Source organism: Portunus trituberculatus, chromosome 18, assembly GCF_017591435.1.
Source record: "Portunus trituberculatus isolate SZX2019 chromosome 18, ASM1759143v1, whole genome shotgun sequence".
Classification (NCBI taxonomy): Eukaryota; Metazoa; Arthropoda; class Malacostraca; order Decapoda; family Portunidae; genus Portunus; species Portunus trituberculatus.
In genome coordinates, this window is record NC_059272.1 from 24,562,392 (window position 1) to 24,584,135 (window position 21,744).

The window sequence follows — 21,744 nt, forward strand, 5'->3', positions numbered from 1 at the left end:
ACAGTCTAAGTCAAAATATGAGTGATTAAGTTGTTTTAACATAACTCAAGACTATTTAAACTTCATGCTGATTAGTTCAGAGGAGGTCAGTAGGTAGCAGCCCAGTCATCCGCAACAGAGGAGGAAAGCTACCTATCCTTGTTCACCATTACCTCTGCCAAGATTCCATTTAGATATACTTTCCATTTCCCAGATGCTATCAACCCCTCACATAAGGTACGATTTGTCCAGTGACATGGTGTATAGTGAAGAAATGCTTTGACATATAGTAGAGCTGGTTAAACACTACACAAGATAGATAAATTGTGCAACATATGGTGTGATCATTGTGAGGTATTACAGAGGGTTTGTACCAGATACAAAGTGTATCTATGTTATGATCTTATAAGTAGAAAGTTAGGTTTGTGTGAACAGACCTTGCTGAGACCATCTTGATCCGAGGGTGGAGTGACTTTCGTAAAAAGAAAAAAAATAATAATAGATAATTAAATAACAATAAAAATAATAAATAAATAAATAACAAAGAAAAAGGAAATATTGACACACACACACACACACACACAACCTGAATTGAAGTTTTCTCAACAGTGATCTACACTCTTTTCTGCAGCATGTAATACTTTTAAAGATCACACATCACTCTGCAAAGACTATAGGACCACCACATCACACTAAACACTGTCATTACAACTAGTAACTTTAATTAATAGAGTGAGGAAAGGTGAAATGGGACTGCAAAGAGGAAGGACTATAGCCAGACTCTCACCTCAGTGACATCTCCCATCCTATTATAGCTAATATTTTTCTTTATCCCTATTAATTATGGTTGTTGTATAATACTTCTAATAGTGAGTAATACAACACAGTTGGCTTATCTCTTGAAATACAAATTAAGTTATTGACAATGGCACAATGGAACACTATTACTACAAACACCACACAAAATTTTCCTCTATCATTTTCTAGTAAAACCCACAACTTAATATCTTCTCTCCCAATTTTTGTACCATTTGCTAGCTTCCCCCACACATTCCTGAACATTTTGGTGTCTATTCCTGACTGTATTGAAAGAGATCTTGTGGAAGTTACTAAGTCTATTGAGGATGATTTCATGATTCTAGTGGTAGTTTAACAAGGATTTTACACTGTCAGTATGAAAAACATTGGTAAGAACTCATATCTTTGTGTTCTTCAGTAGTTCACTTGATACTACAGATCCTTGCTTGAGAGATCATTAATGCAGACTGTGGTTGGCAGCAACAGTGGCAATAAAATGCTTGTTACGGAGGTGAGTGGTGAGGTTACTCTGGTTCTTAGTGCGGTAGGGACAGTGGGTACATGCATATGGTTTCTCTCCTGTGTGGGTTCTAACATGCAACTGTAGGTTCCCCTTCTGTGTACTGCGATAAGGACAGTACTGGCAGGCAAATGGCTTCTCTCCCGTGTGGGTCCTCAAATGCACCATGAGCTTCTGGCGACAGTCGAACACCTTGGAGCAGTGGGTGCAGGTGTGTGTGCGGTGGGGGTCAGGAAATACGTGACTGGCACTGGAGTTCATGGCTGTCCCTCCCATTGCTGTCACACCTCCAAGCCCACACCCCTGCAATGGAGGTAAGAGTCTTGAGTCATTAATAACTGCTACTACTGAACTGATTGTTACTTGTTATCATTATTGGTACTTCTCCTTTTGCTCCTTTTGCTGCTCCTGCTCCTGCTGCTGCTGCTACTGCTGTTGCTCCTCCTATTACTACTGCACTGCTTCTGTATTATGTTCTACTACCACGACTACTAACAATCAAAACTACTACTACTACTACTACTACTACTACTACTACTACTACTACTACTACTACTACTACTACTACTACTACTACTACTACTACTACTACTACTACTACTACTACTACTACTACTATATATCCTATGTGTGTGTCCAAACAATCTCACTATTAAATATAATAATGACATTTTTTTCTTAATTTTGATTTTATTTTATCACTTGTTCCTTGCACCCTATTAGTGTGACCTTGAGTTGAGGGAATTAATTTGTATACCATCAACATTGCATTTCTTAATGTATATGTTCTATTCATATCATGGATATATCTATCCTACCAGCACTGCAGTACTACACATGAGCAGTATACATGATGCAACCATTCCTGATGTGTCAAGAGCAGTTATTTATGTAGTACAGCTAAAATAAATAAAGTAGAGGTACTTAAGATGAAAAACATTATATATAAAACTTATTCATCTATTTATCTCAGGAACAAAAATCTTATGTACTAATAACATGATGTTAAAGTAATAACAAAATACTATATACATGTTGCAGACTATAGAAATTGTAGGAAGAGGCAGTAGACATATGCAAAAATGATAATTCTCCTAGTGAGGTCTAATAGCACTGGTTCAGGCAGTGCTGTGAACTTATCATTAAAGCCATTTGTGAGTTTGTGACCTCACAGAATGTTTCCCTTTGTGTCTCAAAATATATGAAGTAAGACAGAACAGATAGATAAAGCAGCAATATGAATATCAAATTACTTTAAAAAAATAATGTTAATAGTAAAAAATAGATAAGTAATAATGGCTTTAGAGATACAGTTATACATAGGTGACTTCTATTGTGTGACTGTCCACCTGAGGGAACCTGAACCACTTACTCTAACACCTGCTACTATGAGTTACCTGAGAGGCAAAATTATACCAAATGTGGTCACTGAAACAATGAGTGGTGTGAGAACACTGAATTTTTACTTGTTCTTACTTCTTTTGTATACATCATGTCATTCTCAAACTTAATCAGTTTGTGTGTATGGGTGTGTGTGTGCATTTGTGTTTCCTTTATGTAAAGCCCTATTCTGTTCCTTATAGAGTATTAAATGAAGGTTTGGATGAGTGGAATAGACTCAGCAATCACGGTGTCAGTGCTGAAACTACAAAGATAAAATAAATTTATGGAAAAGTATGACTACTGAATATAAGTATGACTGATCTATACAGAGTCTGCAAAATTTAGGCCAGCCAGCTTCCTTTATATTCCTATAACATTGTGCAGATTGGCATGACTAAGTACTTTACTGTCAGCTGCAGACAGACACACTTCAAGGTGAGTTGTTTATGTTATTCCTGAGTAGCTGAACAAAACATTGCACACATTCACTGCACTCACACACTTGTACTGCTATAATATCAAACTAGATTCTACTCAGCTGCACACAAAAATACCACAACTACATTACTGTCTAGTGCAACTTATGTTTATGTATTATTTCCATACAATAGTCACACATACAAAGATATAAATTTTTCCATGGCATTATCAGTAACTTTCATCATTCACTGTACTATACACTGCACAATATTTCTGATTACATATGAATCTATTTTCCTCCCCCTTTGAAACACTTACTGCAAGATTCATGTGACACATTTTCCTCTACAGTAAGAGTTCTTTCCCTACATGTATATATATATGTACACCTATGTACACATCTTGATAGTGTATAGACAACTGAAGCTACATCCACAAGTTTAGGAGTTTGTGTGAGAGATTCCATCATTCCAACAACCACTGCACATTTCCATTTTAAGATCGTATTCTGAAAAACTTCTGTGCCACATCCACACCACTTTTAAAAGGCTCTAGTTGCATCTACATGGGTTTTCAAGAATGTTTTACATAGTTATAGTGACAGTAAAAAAAAATTATATTATCAACAGTGAAAAGTCTTGAGAACCTTGGTGATCATCTCTGTGACCTTTGAAAACAGTCATGATAAGAGATCAAAGTGTTTCTAAATGCAGATCTAAGATGCGATTCCCTTGGAGTCCCGTGCCATGACTCTCTTATGCTTGCGGAATAGGTGGGATTTCATGTGTGCCTTGAGTCGTGCTTGGTAGTTGCAGTGGGGGCACCTGTACGGTTTCTCCCCCGTGTGGATACGGATGTGGCGTTCCAGGTCCCGTGGGGAGTAGAAGGTGGACTTGTTGCAGTACGGACAGACAGGTTGGAAGTGGGTGAGGGGGTGGGAGGAGGAGAGCCGGGACATTGTAGGGGGTGGTGGTGGTGCCCGATCTGTCTCTGGTGTGGCTGATGCTGGCAGTGTCACCTAAAACAGAGAGTGACCGGTGAGCACAGATGCCTCCTACATACCAGCAAGGAAGGTTTGTACAAGCATTCTATTAATATTTTAAGATACACAAGGCAAAGAACTTTTAACTCTCTCCATCCCAGTATATCTTTGTCATCTAATTTGGACTTTTTCATTATTCTACTTTATTTGTTATTTTTCTAGAATCACTACTACAAGGAAAGTTTAAATGATATAGTTGACATTTGTAATAACAGCATGACAGTTTATGTCATCTGTTTTGAAATTTCAAAATTTCAGGTTTTCATTTGAATTTTAATATTTCCTCTGGCTTTAGTAATCATTTGCTGATGTAAATATGATTATTTATTATAAAAATTGCAAGAAAACACCACTACTTTATGATGGCACCTCAGCAAATACGCCACACAGGTCACTCTGCTGTCTTGGGGAGCAACGAGAGGCAACATGTGCATCTCACACACTCTTCATCATTGGCTAACACATAACAGATATGTAGATTTAGATTGCCAAACACATGTCCTGCTTCCTTTAGAGCATCAAGGAAATATTTGAGATATCTATCACGAGGTTGGATAAACTGACCGTAACAGACCACCATGAGTGGCCAACCCCAAGAGGCCACTCAGGGATACACAAAGCACAAGTGAATAATCAAACACAATAACACAAATAGTACTTCAATCTGTATTTCAAAGTTTTGGCTTCTCAGATAAAATTTTACAAATCAAACCAACACTATTATTTACAAACACTCGAACTAGTTACAAACATATGTAATGTTCCAAGCAGTTGAATACACACAACCCATCACAAAATATCAGCTCTGTTATTCACATTGATAAAACAGTTTGGGTTAAGAGTGCCATGGACCAACAGCAGTTGAAAGCAGTGTGGCTACAAATCTTTACATATGGCCAAGAGATCAACTTGTCTGGTAATCAAAAGTACAATAAATCTAAAACAACAAACAAAGAATAGGTATGTATGGAAGTGTATGATTACACTCACAAGACATTATCAGTATTGTGTTTATAATAAGAATATTTTATTCTGTGCTGTGGAGTAAGTTTTGATTATTGTAATGACTTCATTCTTATCCCTTCCCTGCCATCTCTCTCTCTCTCTCTCTCTCTCTCTCTCTCTCTTAACTAACCAATCATTATACAAAACCTGACAGTTAATCATTCTGCAACAAACTGAAAAATTTTATGTAAAAAAAAAAACTCAATAAGGTTTATGAGTTATGTTCAAATGAGTGTGTGTGTGTGTGTGTGTGTGTGTGTGTGTGTGTGTGTGTGTGTGTGTGTGTGTGTGTGTGTGTATAGCTCAATTTAGTTTTGTTTAAGTCAAGTTAGGATGGGGTTTCCTATGGAAGTATGTTGTCAGCTCCTGGGGTGCAATAGAGTGGTCCACAACTTACTTTCTATTAGAGACTAATGAAGCTGAGAGTGTGAATAGTGTGTATATGAGAATGTAGGATGCTTTATGTGAGCCACCCTGTATAGGATGAGTATATTGATATATAGAAAGTTAGGATACATAAAGTTTAATTTAGAGTCAGGAAAAGTTTGTTCTAAGTTTGCTTATATAAAGTTTGGCTATGTTATGTTTGGTTTAATTTCAAATTTAAGATGGGTTAAATTTAAAGATGAAAATGTATAAAAATTTTGGTTTAAAGAGCCCATATTTCCTTAACAATTACTTGTATTTATGTATCAGTACTACTGAGTAAAGTTACTCAAAATTCCAAGGTGAACTGTTAGTACCTTGCAGAAAAAAAGAAAAAGAAAAAAAAAACTAATTTCCTCAAAGTTAACATCCAGCATTCCCTTTCCACATGATATGGGAAAGACGTTTCTTTCCTCACAGCTTATTATAATGCCATTTCACATAAATGCTTCCTTTTTGTAATCTGTTATATATCAATGTTTTGCCACTTAAAAGCCACTTTCAAACTTACATTTGCTATCATTTAAGTCTGCAGCAGTGAATGACGCCAACCTGTCCATCCCTCAGCATCCTCAGCCACACTTGTCATTATTAAAGCTTCTACTGCCATTGGTCTCATCCCAACATAAAGGTGAAAGCTTTTCCTTATAAATGTGAGCAACTGTACATGTGGGTGATAATCTGCATTGTTATTAACGAGACTTTTGACTGTCGGTTGGCATCACCCTTTTATACTAACAAATTTTGCACAGAAATTTGTGCATAGAAAATAGCAAAGTGGATCATTTGTAAGAAGTTAAGAGAAAAATGAAAAGATCTGATGTGAAGAAAGGAGAAAATAAGATAAATATATAAAAAATAAAATATAAAACAATGTAAGACCATAAAACAGAACAGTGTCCAATAGATGCATGTTGTCTGCCATCAAAAGTGTGGCTTCTCACATAGCTGTATAGGGATGCCTCTTCAATACATGGATACGCAAAAGGTCTGAGCGTGCCGAGCAGTAGGAACAGTAAGAGCACAGGTATGGCTTCTCTCCTGTGTGAGTCCGCACATGTTTCCTGAAGTTGTTCTTGTGGTCGAATGTCTTGTGACAGAAGCTACAAGTAAAGCGATTCCCAACACTGCTTGGCATGCCCACAAATCCTCCATCATCCTAGAAGGAAGTGCAGTGAAGGTTAGTGAATGAATGTAATGTAGTACAGTCACTGTCAGTAGTCTGGTAACATGTCAAACTCACTGCCACTGTGTTGCCATTTTCTCTCTCTCAATCTGAAGTTCTTTGATCTACTGGGAACTCTTCTATTGTCAGGTATTGTAAGGAGAGTGTCAGCAGATAAGAGGACTCAAGACTGCGGGAATACACTCAACACAGTGGAAGCAAACGTGGCATTTTACTTGACTGTTGACAATGACTATGCCTCCCATTAATAGCCCATTATTATTTCTCAAGGTCACTGCACACAACTGCCTCATCCCCAGTCCTCATCTGTTAGTTGCACCTGCCTCATCACACACCTCATTTCTAAAGAGTTTATATATTTTCTCTTGTTGGGTTCATTAATTTTACTTTGAGTGAAAAACCATAATTATGTTACATGAATCATAGAAAACTATTTCAAAAAGATTAATACAAAATTAGATTAATTCCTATAGCATATAAGGCAAAAATCATACTTTTGTAGACTTTAATTATTCTTCTTTTACTAAAAGTATATAATACTCAAATAATAATCAAGTACATTATGACACATTTATGTGCTCCCTTAAAGTGTCATACTTCTCCCTGCACCCACATTAACACATCTGTACACTATTGCTCCCATGTTTGTGGTTCCAGTGATGCCCCTTAATGCAGATTTCATATGTCTTTGTTACTCCCTGAAGGAAGTTATCAATCTAGTACATATGCAAATAAGCAGACCTTCTATCATTGTCTGTTTGTTACTTTTGATTGTGTTTATATATTTTATATCTCATTAATCTTTTTAACATTCTTTACATGAATTCATTTTTTTTTGTATTGTCATTTATTGCACTGTGGTATCTTTGGCACACATAGTCTACTGACCTGCTCCTCTCAGTGTGCTAACATTATGCCTGTCCCTCTCCTATAACTACTTTTCTAACTTCAGACACTTATTCTGTCCACTTTACTAATGCAAGACTTTATCTGTATTTACTTTGGTTTAGAAACCAAAACCATTTTCCCATTGGAATCAATGTAAAGTAGTTTAATCCGTTCCTGGAAGGGCTGCATCTGATAGAGCAACAAGGTATGCACCCTGCAGTCCTTGCAGCACATATCCTATATAAATTGCTTCTGTGCACCTCTCGCCTGGAATAAACATAGGATCGTCATTACTATATTAACGGCATCTAACTGATGGCAAGATGGCACACGCTGACCTTCCTGAAGATGTTTATCATAAATCACTAGCTTTCCTGAAGATGAAGCACCTCTGCCCTGTGATCAGCTGTGATGACAATATGGCAGACCATACAAACATCTTGCACAATCTCGCGATTCCCAAGATTTGCCAAACCAGCAAAGCATCTTGACATCATGTTATTCTAAATAATTTGCATAATTTGAGAAAAAAATCTGACTAGTTTTTTACCTTGCGTTATTTGAAAATCACACAATCTGAACATGCATAAACTGAGATATATATATATATATATATATATATATATATATATATATATATATATATATATATATATATATATATATATATATATATATATATATATATATACATATGGTAAAAAAATGTCACAGTAAAACCATTTCAGCTTGTAACTTTTTGGGATACACAGAATCCCATTTTCAAATGGGTACTGTAAGAACATGTGTACAGATGAGTGTGGGAACATAGGTCCTCCCATCGAGAGAACTCTGTGCCAATATAGGTCCTGGATGTGAGATTTACTTTTATAAATCCTAGCTTTTAACACCATCTTCTGTCAAACCTACCTAATCCACACATTTCTAATAAAAGTAAAAATTTTATTCCTAATCATTCTTAGAAGAGAAAAAAAATTATAAAAAAAGTTTTTCCTTAGTTAAGTTTGACAGAAGATGGTGTGAAAAGTTAGAGTTCATAAGAGCAAATCTCACATCCAGGACCTCTCTTGTTCTGGAGTTCTCTCGGTGGGAGGATGTCCATTCCCACACTCATCTGTGTACTACATGTTTTTACAGTGTTTGAAAATGGGATTCTGTGTCTCAAAACGTCACAACAAGCTGACTTTTCTTCACCCTCTACATTTTACTCTTCAGTGGGTCTACACTCAACTAAGTGATATATATATATATATATATATATATATATATATATATATATATATATATATATATATATATATATATATATATATATATACTATATATATAGATAGATAGATAGATAGATAGATAAGCTTCCAGATCTAAGCTAATAGCCAGCCACAATTTTCTGGAATTCCCAACTCATCACTTAAACATCAAGACTACGATATGGTCAATAAAACACAAGAGCAACTTGAAGCAATCGAAGGTATATTTAATCCATCACATGACTAGTTAGAATAATTAACATTTTGGGGCAAATTATTCACAAACTAACAATAAAACAAATACTACAACAGTCATTCATGGGCCTATCAATTTACAAATGCTCCACCTCTTCAGTCCTTCACAGTCTCACTGCACTGGACACAACACACAAAACATCTCTAAGTTCCTAAACTGCATCATCAACATATGTCACCCCCAACCTCACTAACAAATGCACTTCAGACTCCTTATCTCGAGCTGTGATTGCAGCCTTCCTGTACAGGACACATGTACAACCACCTAGTTACTGTACTATGTATCACTACAGTCTATCACATTTGGTCATCCAGCTCATCATCACATCTCTGCGACCCCACCAGTCTAAGTTGCTGATGGTAGCCAGATGTGAACTGATGGTTTTTTTATACTCAATGACCCACAAGAGTAGTTTAAATTATGGATTGTGAATAAACTTTGTATGCATTGAATGATGTTAATAAAAGCATTTTCATAGACAAACACCCCTTCTCTCTCTCTCTCTCACTTGCATATAAAATAAAAACACACTAATTCTCTCTCTCTCTCTCTCTCTCTCTCACACACACACACACACACACACACACACACACAAAACCTAAGTGCAACAAATTGTATCACTGACACAAACCTTCCTCCTTCTCCTCCTACAGCCTCACACACCTCCACTAAACTGTTCCACAAACTTCTCGTCTTGTGCAAGGTACTGCTGGTGGTGCCTCTTTATGTGAGTTCGCAAATTGCTATTTTGAGTAGTTTTGTAAAAGCAGTACATACACGCATAAGGCTTTTCACCGGTATGGGTGTACAAGTGCTTCCGCAGATTGGTCTTGTCTCGCGCCACATAACCGCAGTGTTGGCATATGTAGTTGCTCAACTTCCTAGTCACACCCTGCGTTTCCACAACCTCCGCGCCCTACAAGAGAAGAGAAGGCAATGGTTTACTAACAATCGGTTCAGAAGCAAATCTTATCTTTGAATATTTAGAGAAACAAGTGTAGCAGCAACTAACCTCTAAACTGAAAGCTGAGCAATGGTTCTGGTTAAGAAAAGTAAACATTTCCAGTACTCATACAAGCAACACAAGCATTGTGACTCAAGAACCAACGGGATTGTATCTTTTCAATTCAAAGCTGAATTCAGATATCAACTGAGAAGCAGGAATGAAATAAATTCAAGTGATATATGAACTATTACCAGTAATCCATGGAGCTAGATGCACTTCATATTTAACCTTTGTCTCAGGACTATAATCCACAGGAGCTGCATAAACAAGACTGTCAAGTTTCACATAATGTCTAACTTCAGTCAAATACCCAACCTTGTTTTGGACTTGAGGCACACAGTGCCAGACATACCTCACCACCTGCCCATCCTGAAAGTGTCCTATAACCTTGACCAGTACTGCAGGTTGTATTCAAAGGCCTCTCTGAGCCCAGAAATCACACTGCTTATTTCTGGATTGTTAAAAAATGTATGATTAAAAGGATGAATGAGTGCCTTTTATATAATGAATGATAGTATTCAAGATTACATGACAGCACACACACACACACACACACACACACACACGATCAGTGGGAATCTATAAGATGGGAGATGGAGTAAAATTAGAGAAAGTAAAAAAGGAAAAGAACTTGGGAGTGACAATGGAAGAAAACAATCAACTGGTAAGCCATATTGATAGAATTTTCAGAGAGACATATATTTTGCTAAGGAATATTGGATTAGCATTTCACTACATGGACAAAAAAATGATGAAGAAATTGATAAGTGCTATAATAAGACCCAGATTGGAATATGCAGGAGTTGTGTGGACCCCCCATAAAAAGAAACACATAAGGAGGTTGGAGAGGCTACAAAAAATGGCTACAAGAATGGTTCCAGAATTTGAAGGGATGACATATGAGGAGACTAAAGGCTATGGATCTACCAACCCTGAAACAGAGAAGGAGAGAGGGTTCTGATACAAGTTTATAAAATTATTAACCGAATGGATCAAGTGGATAATGAGAAACCGATCCTGAGAGAATATGACATTCGAAGCACAAGATCGCATAGTAAAAAAACTGAGGAAGGGAAGATGTCTAGGAGATGTTAAAAAATATAGTTTCCCGCAAAGATGTGTCAAGACTTGGAACAGTTTGAGTGAGGAAGTGGTGTCAGCAAAGAGTAAGCATAATTTTAAAGAAAAATTGGATAAGTGTAGATATGGAGACGGGGCCACACGAGTATAAAGGACAGGCCCTGTAAAACTACAACTAGGTAAATACACACATCATCAACTACTTTTGAGGATATGAATTTTTTTTTAAGTTCCCCCATGGTGTTGCTTTTGGTGACATTGTCTGGCGCCTCGAGGACCTTTCTATGTCATGATGCTCATGTGCTGATGAAAGGGTATGATACTGATGACCCAGCTAATCAAAATTCTTTAGGTATATGAAACAGCCTATAAAATCTCTACTTTATTTTGATAATAAATTAAACTATTTAATACAGTACTTTCAAAATCAAACACCTTTATATCAATTATAACCATAATGCCAAAATAAACAATACTGAATAGTAAAAAAATAAAATAATTCCTTAATTTAATATAAAAATTCATCTTCCTTTATTCTATAATAAACATGTTCTTTCATAAATTTTCGGAGGTGTCTTGGCCACCAGTGACGTGGGGTGCCCAACTACCGTGTATCCGCTTAATGTGGGCCTTGACGTTATTGCTCTGGGTGGAGCGGTAGCCACACAAAGAGCAGGAGTACGGCTTCTCACCGGTGTGAATCCTCTTGTGCCGCCGCAGGTTAGTGCTGTCACGAGCCTTGTAGCTGCACTGATCACAAAACAGCCTCAGTCCTTCTCGGTTACCTGGCACCAGCATCTCCTCTGGCTGACTGTTCCCCGTGACAAACTGGCTTGTCGGGTGCCCTGTCCCGCACACATCCCGCGCCTACGGGAGAAAGATATGCCAAGCTGTTCATTAGGGTCAATTTTCTACGGTGCAAATTTTCTCCAAACCTGACCAACAGAGTAATCTATTAAAGCCTTCACATCTTAACTGAGAGACCAGTTTTGCCTGCATGCACAGGCTGGCCACAGCACTAGACTAGATCATGGGACTGCCCACTCAGGTGTCACCACTCTTACAATAATGCTATCAATTTTCTTGAGGATTACTCTGAGCCATGGATTCTTCATGTAGTGCATTTGGAAACCAGGTAATTCAGCATTAAACTTATATTTGAACATAATCATGTCATGCGAGATCATTCCACAGATAGTCGCGAGCAAGCTATACCAGTGCCATCTCCATCTGCCTGGCTCGGTAGTGATGGCTGCTGATCGACAACAGGCAGCACATGCTGAGTGTGGACTCTTCTAATGTGTGTCCTCAAGTTGCTGTTTTGGGTGGAGCGGTACACACACCAGGGACAGGCATACGGCTTCTCGCCAGTGTGGATGCGCAAATGTTTCTTGAGGTCTTTCTTCTGGCGAGCCAGGTGGCCACAGATGGGGCACACGTGAGCACTTTGGATTGCCCGGGCAAGAGTCTGCTCCAGCGACTCACTCTGGTTGCCGCATCTTGACCGTGGCCCCTATAAGAAAAAATGGGCAATTCAGTCCTGGATCCACTTCTCTTCATTTACTCACGTATCAACCTTTCCCATCTCACTAAATAATTAGTAATGCTATCTTACAATGTATTTGCCTTGTGTATACATGTGTTCTTTCTTTCCTTTGTTAAGACAATTCTTGCAAAACGAGCAATATGAGAATTTACATCCACACTGAAAATACAATGAGGTAACGCATTGGTTTGCAGAAGATAATTTAAGATTATAAGACAAGAGCAGTTAAGAAGGAAAAGAATGAGAATTACAGGTGAAAGTGAAGGTAAATCATACTATTGCTGTATATACAAATACACAGGTAAACAGTGGGAAAAAAACTAAGTTAACAGTGTTGAGAAGGGGTTACAACACAACTACATTTCAGTGTAGTATGTCTTTTTTTATATTTTATATGGATTTTCCAGTTAAGTAAGCATTACAGATCCAGCTTTTTCACTAACATACAATATTCAGCCATGCCTGCCATTAGCAGACAATATTTTGGGATTTATTATCACAAACCATTTCAGAATGTTACTCTCAAGGCATTGCCCTGATTGCAAACATAAATAGCACCAAATAGGGGAAAAATTGCTACACATTTCATCACCATCCCTCACTGCAATATCACTGTAACATAAAAAAAATAAAATAAATAAATAAAAATAAAATAAATAAAAAAAAAAAGTCAGCATCTATATCTTGTTATTTTGTTATATGTTCACAAATGACTTATGGCAATAAGGGCAAAATAAAAGAAAGTTATAGCACCTTTCTCCAACTAGTGATAAATGTATTCTACAAAAAATAGTGGAACCTCAAAGTAAACATTAGACTGTCCAGCTTTTTTTTTTTTTTTTTTTTTTTTTGCATATATTATATCAGTAAAATTTATTTCAATTTTTGTTGTTTCTAACCAAGTGTGAATATTACTTATCTGGTTATGACCAACTGAACAAATTTAGGAATCCCATCCTTGTCCCCATGACACATTTTGTGTTTAAGAATGAAAAAAAAAAAATAAATAAATAAAAGAATAAAATAATAATAATAATAAAATAAAATAAATAAAAATAATTGCAAGATACAAAATTTGATGGGGTATTGTAATAAAACTTCCATGATATTTGTGCTAAGAGTTTAGCATACCAGCAACTCCAAACCCTTGCCCTAAACTCCTCCCCCACAGAAAAGCTCACACCATTCATTCCTGCCATTCATCCACCATGTAGACTCATCCCTCAGGCTACACTCATGAAAGCTGGAAATATTTTCTCATTCTGATGAGAAAGTAAAATTTTTCTTCCTTTGCCAGTTTTGTTCACATTTATATGATACATGATCACTTAATATGCCTTCTTCATTGTGATAGCATATGATTATATTTAAGCCACCAAGAAAACAACCTTGAGAAAATTAAGCACTGCCATCACTGCATATGTTATCCTTGTGTTACACTAGTACACAGGTATCAAGCAAACCCTGTCAGCCAAAGAACATCTTTTTGAGCATGCCTTACACAGTACTGGTCTGAGACTAGAACTGTGTTGTGCAACAGCTGATACAAAAACTTTTCTAGGTGCTATTCAGGAATTTGAACAGACAGGTTCACTGACCACACACAACTGCAATATAGCTTCATGTTAGCCATGCACTCAGCAACAATGGTCTGCATAAGATGCACAGTTTAGTTAGCTCCTGCTAGTGGCAACCCCTGGCTCTCGTCAGGATTTCACCCATGATAATACAGTATTACTAATACTGATCCCTAATGCCTTTTTGTAAAATGTTGACCAAAATAAATCATCCCATACAATTGCACCATTGCCTCAATTTTTTTCTTTCATAACTTTGAAACAAATATGTAACTCATGATGCCACACAGTAACAAACTGTGCTTCAAAATAAATCTGACAGTAATGCACAACAGAGACAAATATATGTACACACACAACTGCTGTTACTTTGTGAGAATGTAAACAAGACAGATATGGGATACTGCAATTGTAATGATTCACATCACCATAACAAACTCAGCAATCTCAAGCTGAATCACTCATGATTAAGGAAGATACACTATTCAAGTCACTAATGAACACATTCCCTTTTGAGTATGTCTTAAAATATGCTCTAATTTTATTGTCTCTTTTCTGAGTACCATATTGCATAAAGCAGTAATGAAACAATGTGGTATTACCATAACAAAAAAAGCAAATGTGTGTATGCGCACACACACACACGCACGCACGCATGCATGCACACACACGCACGCACGCACGCACGCACGCACACACACACACACACACACACACACACACACACAGTGTTAAGTAAATGTTGCAGTACAGGCTCTTAAATCAGTTCATTGTAATCCCAGCCATTTTTTTTTTCTTCAAATTTCAACTTCAAAACTGTAAGATGAGAATGAGATGGATTTACTGTGAGGAGAGTGCTAGACTCAAGTGGAATGTTTTTTGGAGCATGTAGAAGTACCTATGCATGAGAGGGATGAATAGAGAGCAGGCATCAGGAATACAAGAGTGTACCAACACATCTTTATGACAATATTACTATGCTTGAATAGTATGTAGTATGTGGTTCTGAAACTTAAAGAGTAAGGGATATGAATTCATCCTTCATTTCCCAAACAGTGAGCAGTCAACAGCATAAGTATGGAATAAAAATAAGTGGAAGTGTCAGCAGGTACTTCCAGTCTTGATCCCAAATTCTGAGACCGAAACAGTATTTGCTACAAAGACACATTTATTAGCACTACTGTTGTGTTGTGGTGTTCCACTCAGAGGGATATGAAAAATACGAATAAAGAATCAACTACAAGACTACAGGCAAATAAGGGCATCTTTTTAAGTATACAGAGTAAAAAATCTTGAATCCATAAGAGATTCTTTATTCTCCTGATAACTGCAAATGGTCAAAGAGAGGCCCTTCTTACCTAACTAGGGGCACTCCACAACAAATCTCTTTCTGGTGACTATTAAGAGCTTGTTTCATTTTGTAGCTTGTCAATCTTGATATGAGGCATCATAAACATCAACCTGTTGTGAGCCATCTGCATCTTTGTGCACCAAGTTAACAATGTGACTCAAACACTAGAGCAGTCATTGTCTTCTGCAGATTGCTCTCACCATCTAGCCACTCAGTCCTCAAATTCTATGACATTGACTAAATACTGGTAAAAGCAATCAGGATAAAACACTTAGAAGTGATAACACAGGCTTTAGATTCACACAATCTGGGTAAGACAAGGACATGGGCTTAGTTACACTTTACCTTACTAAACTTTTGTTGCCTCCTTTCTATTCCAAGTTTCAGTCAGGAATATGTTAAGATCATCATGTTTCAGTTAAGCTTCTTGTAACATAATTTCTGCAGCTCTTATGGTAATTTCTACTGGCTTAGCTCAAAATTTGCTTCCAGACTGACTCACAAGAGGTTGTATCAGCAGCCAACACCACAAAGAGATAAGTCGAGTATGACCCACAGAAGCCCTGGAGAAGCAGAGACTAGCCAACCTACACATTCAACAATCATTCAACTAAACTTGCAGAATCCTAAAGTGATCTTTGTTGAATGTAAAAATCCTTTGGTATTCTTACATAGTACTGTCAAAGGCAGAAGTCATCAGTCAACTTGCCACACTCCCTTTCATTGTGTTTAGTATAATTTTTTTCTCTTTACTGAAAGTGTTAAGTGATATATTCCAAACAAAACACTGGACTTATGACTTAGAAATCTTCACAGTTCAGTTCATACTTTTATTTTCCTGATATCCTAGAGATTGGCCTATCCCTTGCTTCCTCCAGGTCCTCAATTCATGGTAAACTTCACACTTACCATTTGTGAAGCTCTGGGTTGGTTGGTAGAGTAGCTTTCATAAGGCATTCCCAGTAACGCTCGGTCACCTTCCCATAAACTCTTCTGTAATGAAAGGCAATTTCAATGACTTATGCTTCCTTGAAAATCTGAGGAATGATTATAGCTACACACAAGATGAGTCACTATTCTTGAATCTTAGTTTTCATTAATACTTATTTGAACTAGAAGAGTATTTTCTATTAGGTAAGAGATCTTTTCTTCTATGAATATGCTTACTGATGTCAGGTTTTCCTTAACGCGTATTGTGTTGAGTACTTCTTACAGTGTTTAGTATGCAAATACTAAACAATTTTGTTCTTGAGGCAAGTAACTGGACCTCAATTTTGTTTGCATATATGACTTATCACTAACAGTTGATTTTTCATACATAGCTATACAGATACTCATACAGCATCAACACAACTAAGACTGACTGACTAACTAATTGATTAATTTAAAAGTGCAACAATAAAATCATTGAATAATTCAAAATTACTGAAACAATGACATTGCAAGGTGTCAACACTGAAGGTAAGGATAATGGGTGTATCACTCAGAGAACATTAGAGAAGTGATAAGATAAATAAAATTATTTGGTCACAAAGAAATAGCAGGCATTGATTAAAAGTTCTTAAAGAAAACCAAGGGGAAGACAGAGGGATGGAATTACATTAAACCTACTAGTTATATATAAAGGAAGATGCATGAAACAAAAACAACTGGAGACAAGACTAGTGTGTGATGCCAACGCCTGACTCCAAGGAAACGGCAAAAGAACATTAAAGGAAAATGTATGAAGCAAACAGAGGCAAAGATGGCACCCACCCCTTGGAGTCCTGATGCACCCGGCAAGGCCACAAGGTCCTCCAAGGTCTGTGGCTGGTTGGTAGGTCTGAGTGGCTGTGGAGTGAAGCTACCAGCCCCCGCCGCTGCTGCAGCAACCGCTACTGCCTCCCCCACCAGGCTGCCTGAGTGCTGGGAGAAGGTGAGGCTTGGGTCTGCATCTGTTGACTGGAGTGCATCTTTGGTTTCCTCTGGCTCACTGTAACTCTCCTGTGGCTCCTCCTTGACTAGTGGCTCATCCACCTTCACCTATGGATGAAGAGATAGTAGTCAGTGAAGGTTCATGTGTACAGATTAAGCAAATTTGTAGTAGATCTATACAATTTGAAGATGGAACAAGAAGAGAACCGGTAAGATGAAAACAAGGAAGAAAAACAGAAAACAGAAAAACCAGAAATGGAGTATCAGTGTTGTTTTGAAATGGGATAAGGTCCAAGCAGACATGACCCACACAGGAAAAGGTTATATACATTAAGGAGACAGTGACAATGGGTGGGGGAAACCTGATAGTCATGAAGATGTCAGTTGTTGCAGTACCAAACAGAAATATCAGTGCAGCACCTAGTGGAACATTGTGTGGAAATGAAGGTGACTTGTGGGAACTTACTCATGCATCATTACCCCACTTCCTACCTTCCCTTTAAACTCAACTCCATCCTGATGTTCTGATTGGATAAATTTATATATACCATTATCAGCTATGATGAGAACCAGTATAACTCCCTTCCTATGACTATAGCTCACCATTCCCTCACCACTACACATCAACCTGTAACCAAACCATTGCATCTTGACCAATACTACGTCTTTCACTATCTAGCTGTGTGTGTTTATGATGCTTTATGATGCTCCCCCCTCAGTTTCAAACTCTAGCATACAATATTCTCATCAACATGACAGTTACACTTGCCTCTTGTTCTACTGGTCCCACAGACTCGTTGCTGGAGTTGGTAGATTCGTTACTGGTGGCTGCCTGGGAGGGAGGGACTGGGAGATCACGGGATGCTGGGTGGAGGAGGTCTGGGGGAGGGTCTGCGAGGGAGGTATTGGGTTGGTGGGTCTCGGGGCTTGGCGGGATAGGTGTTGGGTTAGGACTGACCGTTGCCCCTCGTCCCGTCTCTCTGTTCCTTGTTGGGATTCTGAAGGGTTCTCTGTACCCTCCTGATGACCTCTCTTGGCTGTTCTTGTCTCCTGCAGGATGAACTGACTTCTGAGAGGACAATGGCTGCTCTTCTGGGCGCCGCCGTTTGCTGTCCGGCCCGTCAGAAGCCCAAGGGACGCTCCGTTTGGCATCCTGGCCCGTCTCTGCCTCAACTGGTGACTCATCAGGCACAGCAAGACCCTTGATTCTTAGACCCTCTGCTGCCTTGATCAGCCCTGAGAGGTTGTTTTGTAGGACATTCACCTCCCCAACATACATGTAGTTCAGCAGCGCCTCCAGGTCCTCCTTGCGGATGTCCTTGAGCACAATGATTGGATGACGGCAGTTGGTCCGCTCAAACATCTGCTCAAAGTACTCGCTGCAGGTTGAGAGTACAAGCTTGTGCACTGGGTAGAACTTTCCATCACAGGCAATGGTTACATCACAATACGACTCCTGCCAGGGTGAGAGAAGGGGATAGGTGTTAGAATTAAGTATATGAGGTGTTGGAATGATAGATGACTTTTATATAATTATTCAATTTTATAAAAGCAGGGAATTCTTTCCAGATATGCTAAAGTAAGTAAAGAGATTGAAGAAAAAGGAAAGGAAATGGCAGAGTGGAATGATAAGCTATGTAATATATGATGGGACATATGAGATCAAAAGATGAAGAAGAGGAAAAAGAGAATCTAAAGAGGGATGAATTTTTTCAAGAGGGATATTTCAAAACACTTATTCTCCAATATTTGATGAATTTCTTGACGGTTCTTTAAGGATCAGCACTCAAGTGGGCCATTTTATTTTATTTATTTATTTTTTTTTTTTTATCCTTGACCAGCAACTAACACAAAATGCTAACGAACACACACTACTATACGCAATCACAGGATAATAACTTTGTTCCTTGATGGTCATTAGTTGCACTACAAGACCCTGAACAATAGATGGAAAAGCCACCCACCTTATGCCTCACAGTGGAGAGGACATGGAGAAAAGTGGAGCGGTGGTTGTTCCACTTGAGAGACAACAGGCCGCCATCCATGGTGACTCTACATCTGCACTAAACACTCACAACTCTGCAAGGAAAAATGCAAGCACTTAGTAAGATTTGAAAAAATAAAAAAGAATAAAAAAAATGCGTGAAAATCAAACAAATACATCACATACCAACCTTGCCATAATAAACATAATACATGTGGCCCCACTATAATGAGCTCCAATATATCAAACTTAGTCTCAGGGTATACGATACATCGGAAAATACAACGGCAATTTATGTTGCTGCGGCTCAAATATTCACACGGTACCATCTACCTACAGTGCATTCCAGTCTGTCTTGGATTATCAAAGAATGAATGGTTCTGAGCAACATAATTTCTCTTTAAGTATATATCACACCCTGAAAACACCAATAGAATACAAAGAAGGCCCGTAATACACTTGGCTTTCTGTAAAGGAACGAAAAAAGGTAACAATTATACAAAGCGAGAAGGGAAAGACGTAGCGAATACTCTGTCATTAAAGAAAAAGAAAAATAACAAATATATCGATGCATAAATACACACACAATGGCAAAACAGGAAGACGATAAAAAGAAACACAAATAATCATAAATAGAGCCAATTATAACTGAGGCCACAAGAAGAGGAAGAGTCCCGGAGATAGAAACTTTATCCCATCTCCCACCTGTTTATTTGAGCTCCTAACTGCCCCCTGCTCATTTGGCGACATGCTGCATATTCTGGTGGCCTGAGTCCCTACCTGTGTGTAAAGGGAGGGGCGCTGTCTTACCTTAATTAGTGGTTCTGGTGTGTCAAACGATTCTGGGTGCTCCTTCCTTCATTTTGTTTACCACTGGCTCTTAGGTCCGGATCCTCTTGTAGATCTGAGAATAAACTTATTTTAAGAATATTCAAACTTTTGAGCCTACCTTATGTATAAAATGACAGCTTTTCCTTATTTAGAGTATGGTTTATTCATCACGTATTGATAAAATTTTCTTATTTTTTTGTTTAAAGTTTAAGTGGTTGTCTGTTTCTTAACCCTGACCAAGCGATATGTAATGGGGAGGGAGGAAGAAGGTACTTATTTCTTAATGCAGACTGATATGTAATTAGTTTAACGCGTTCATGATTTGGTATATCGAAGACTAATCCCCTGGTGCAATAACTAGGTGGTGAAATGAGTGTTGTTTTATTTGTTTGGAGAGAGAGAGAGAGAGAGAGAGAGAGAGAGAGAGAGAGATTTACATTGGGTTAATGAACTATTCCGAGTAAATTAAGTTAAATATAGTAATAAAAGAAACACGTGAAAAAATGCCAAAAAGTAAATGTAGTAAAAAGTAAGGACTTCTTACCTACTAGGTAGATAGCTGCTATTATCTGAGAGGTTACTGAAAGAATAGTAGGTACTTATCGTAGGTACACATGCATCGGTGAATTAATATACACGCACCTATATGATTTTATGCATTTATGCAGCGAGATGCAAGGATTCTATATTATACCTTTCTTGAGTCACTGTTATTCACCACGGTCGTCTGCTGGTTACCCACTACCCAGTCAACCTTTCCCGTAGGGAAAGCGGTCATCTCGTAGTGACCGATCTTCCGATCATCTTCGGCTAGGTCTGAGACCACATCACACACTCTGTGTGTGATTCACCTCGGTCGATTGCTGGTCACCCAGCCAGTCTTCCCCATTACAGAGCGAGCTCAGAGCTCATAGACCGATCTTCGGGTAGGACTGAGTCCACAACATACTCCACACACCGGGAAAGCGAGGCCACAACCCCTCTAGTTACATCCCGTACCTATTTACTGCTAGGTGAACAGGGGCCACACATCAAGAGGCTTACCAATGTGTGTGTGTGTGTGTGATACTTGAATTATTCAACTTTTTTAACTGACAACAGTTCAACATGTTGATAGAATGATGACATACCCACAGTCATTATTATTTTTTAAGTTTTGTTATCGTGAATCATGTGATTGAAAATGCTCACCTAACCTGTGTGATCAGCCTGACTTCAGCTTCGGAAATTAAAGCTTAAGTACTAAATGAAGCATTATGATATACTTTCTGTCTATAAAGTTACGGATTTAAGAATATAATT

At 38.0% G+C, this 21,744-nt stretch overlaps 1 protein-coding gene across 6 annotated transcripts; it reads right to left on the bottom strand.

The window, feature by feature from the left end:
• Positions 1-684: 684 nt before the first annotated feature.
• On the bottom strand, positions 685-21,430 carry LOC123505822 (longitudinals lacking protein, isoforms H/M/V-like). Of its 6 annotated transcripts, XM_045257545.1 has the most exons (8): positions 21,137-21,430; positions 20,422-20,515; positions 19,592-19,706; positions 18,397-19,083; positions 17,469-17,735; positions 16,623-16,706; positions 12,455-12,752; positions 11,609-12,106 (listed from the first exon to the last, which is right to left on the bottom strand). In XM_045257545.1, the coding sequence occupies exons 3-8, from the start codon at positions 19,670-19,672 to the stop codon at positions 12,021-12,023; spliced, it is 1,503 nt and encodes a 500-aa protein (XP_045113480.1). In that variant the 5' UTR covers positions 19,673-19,706; positions 20,422-20,515; positions 21,137-21,430; the 3' UTR covers positions 11,609-12,020. The 6 variants fall into 6 exon arrangements, with proteins under 6 accessions (XP_045113481.1, XP_045113483.1, XP_045113485.1 ...); XM_045257546.1 differs by lacking the exons at positions 11,609-12,106; positions 12,455-12,752 and adding an exon at positions 685-1,600; XM_045257548.1 differs by lacking the exons at positions 11,609-12,106; positions 12,455-12,752 and adding an exon at positions 2,242-4,118.
• Positions 21,431-21,744: the final 314 nt, after the last annotated feature.

What these genes read in the sequence shown, in the direction of transcription:
- LOC123505822 (XM_045257545.1), bottom strand. Translation starts at nt 19,672, where the DNA reads ATGGATGGCGGCCTGTTGTCTCTCAAGTGGAACAACCACCGCTCCACT. An exon ending in GTGCATCAGGACTCCAAGGG is followed by an intron (nt 16,707 to 17,468) that starts GTGGGTGCCATC and finishes CTTTCATTACAG; the next exon opens with AAGAGTTTATGGGAAGGTGA. An exon ending in GGCAGATGGAGATGGCACTG is followed by an intron (nt 12,107 to 12,454) that starts GTATAGCTTGCT and finishes TTTCTCCCGTAG; the next exon opens with GCGCGGGATGTGTGCGGGAC.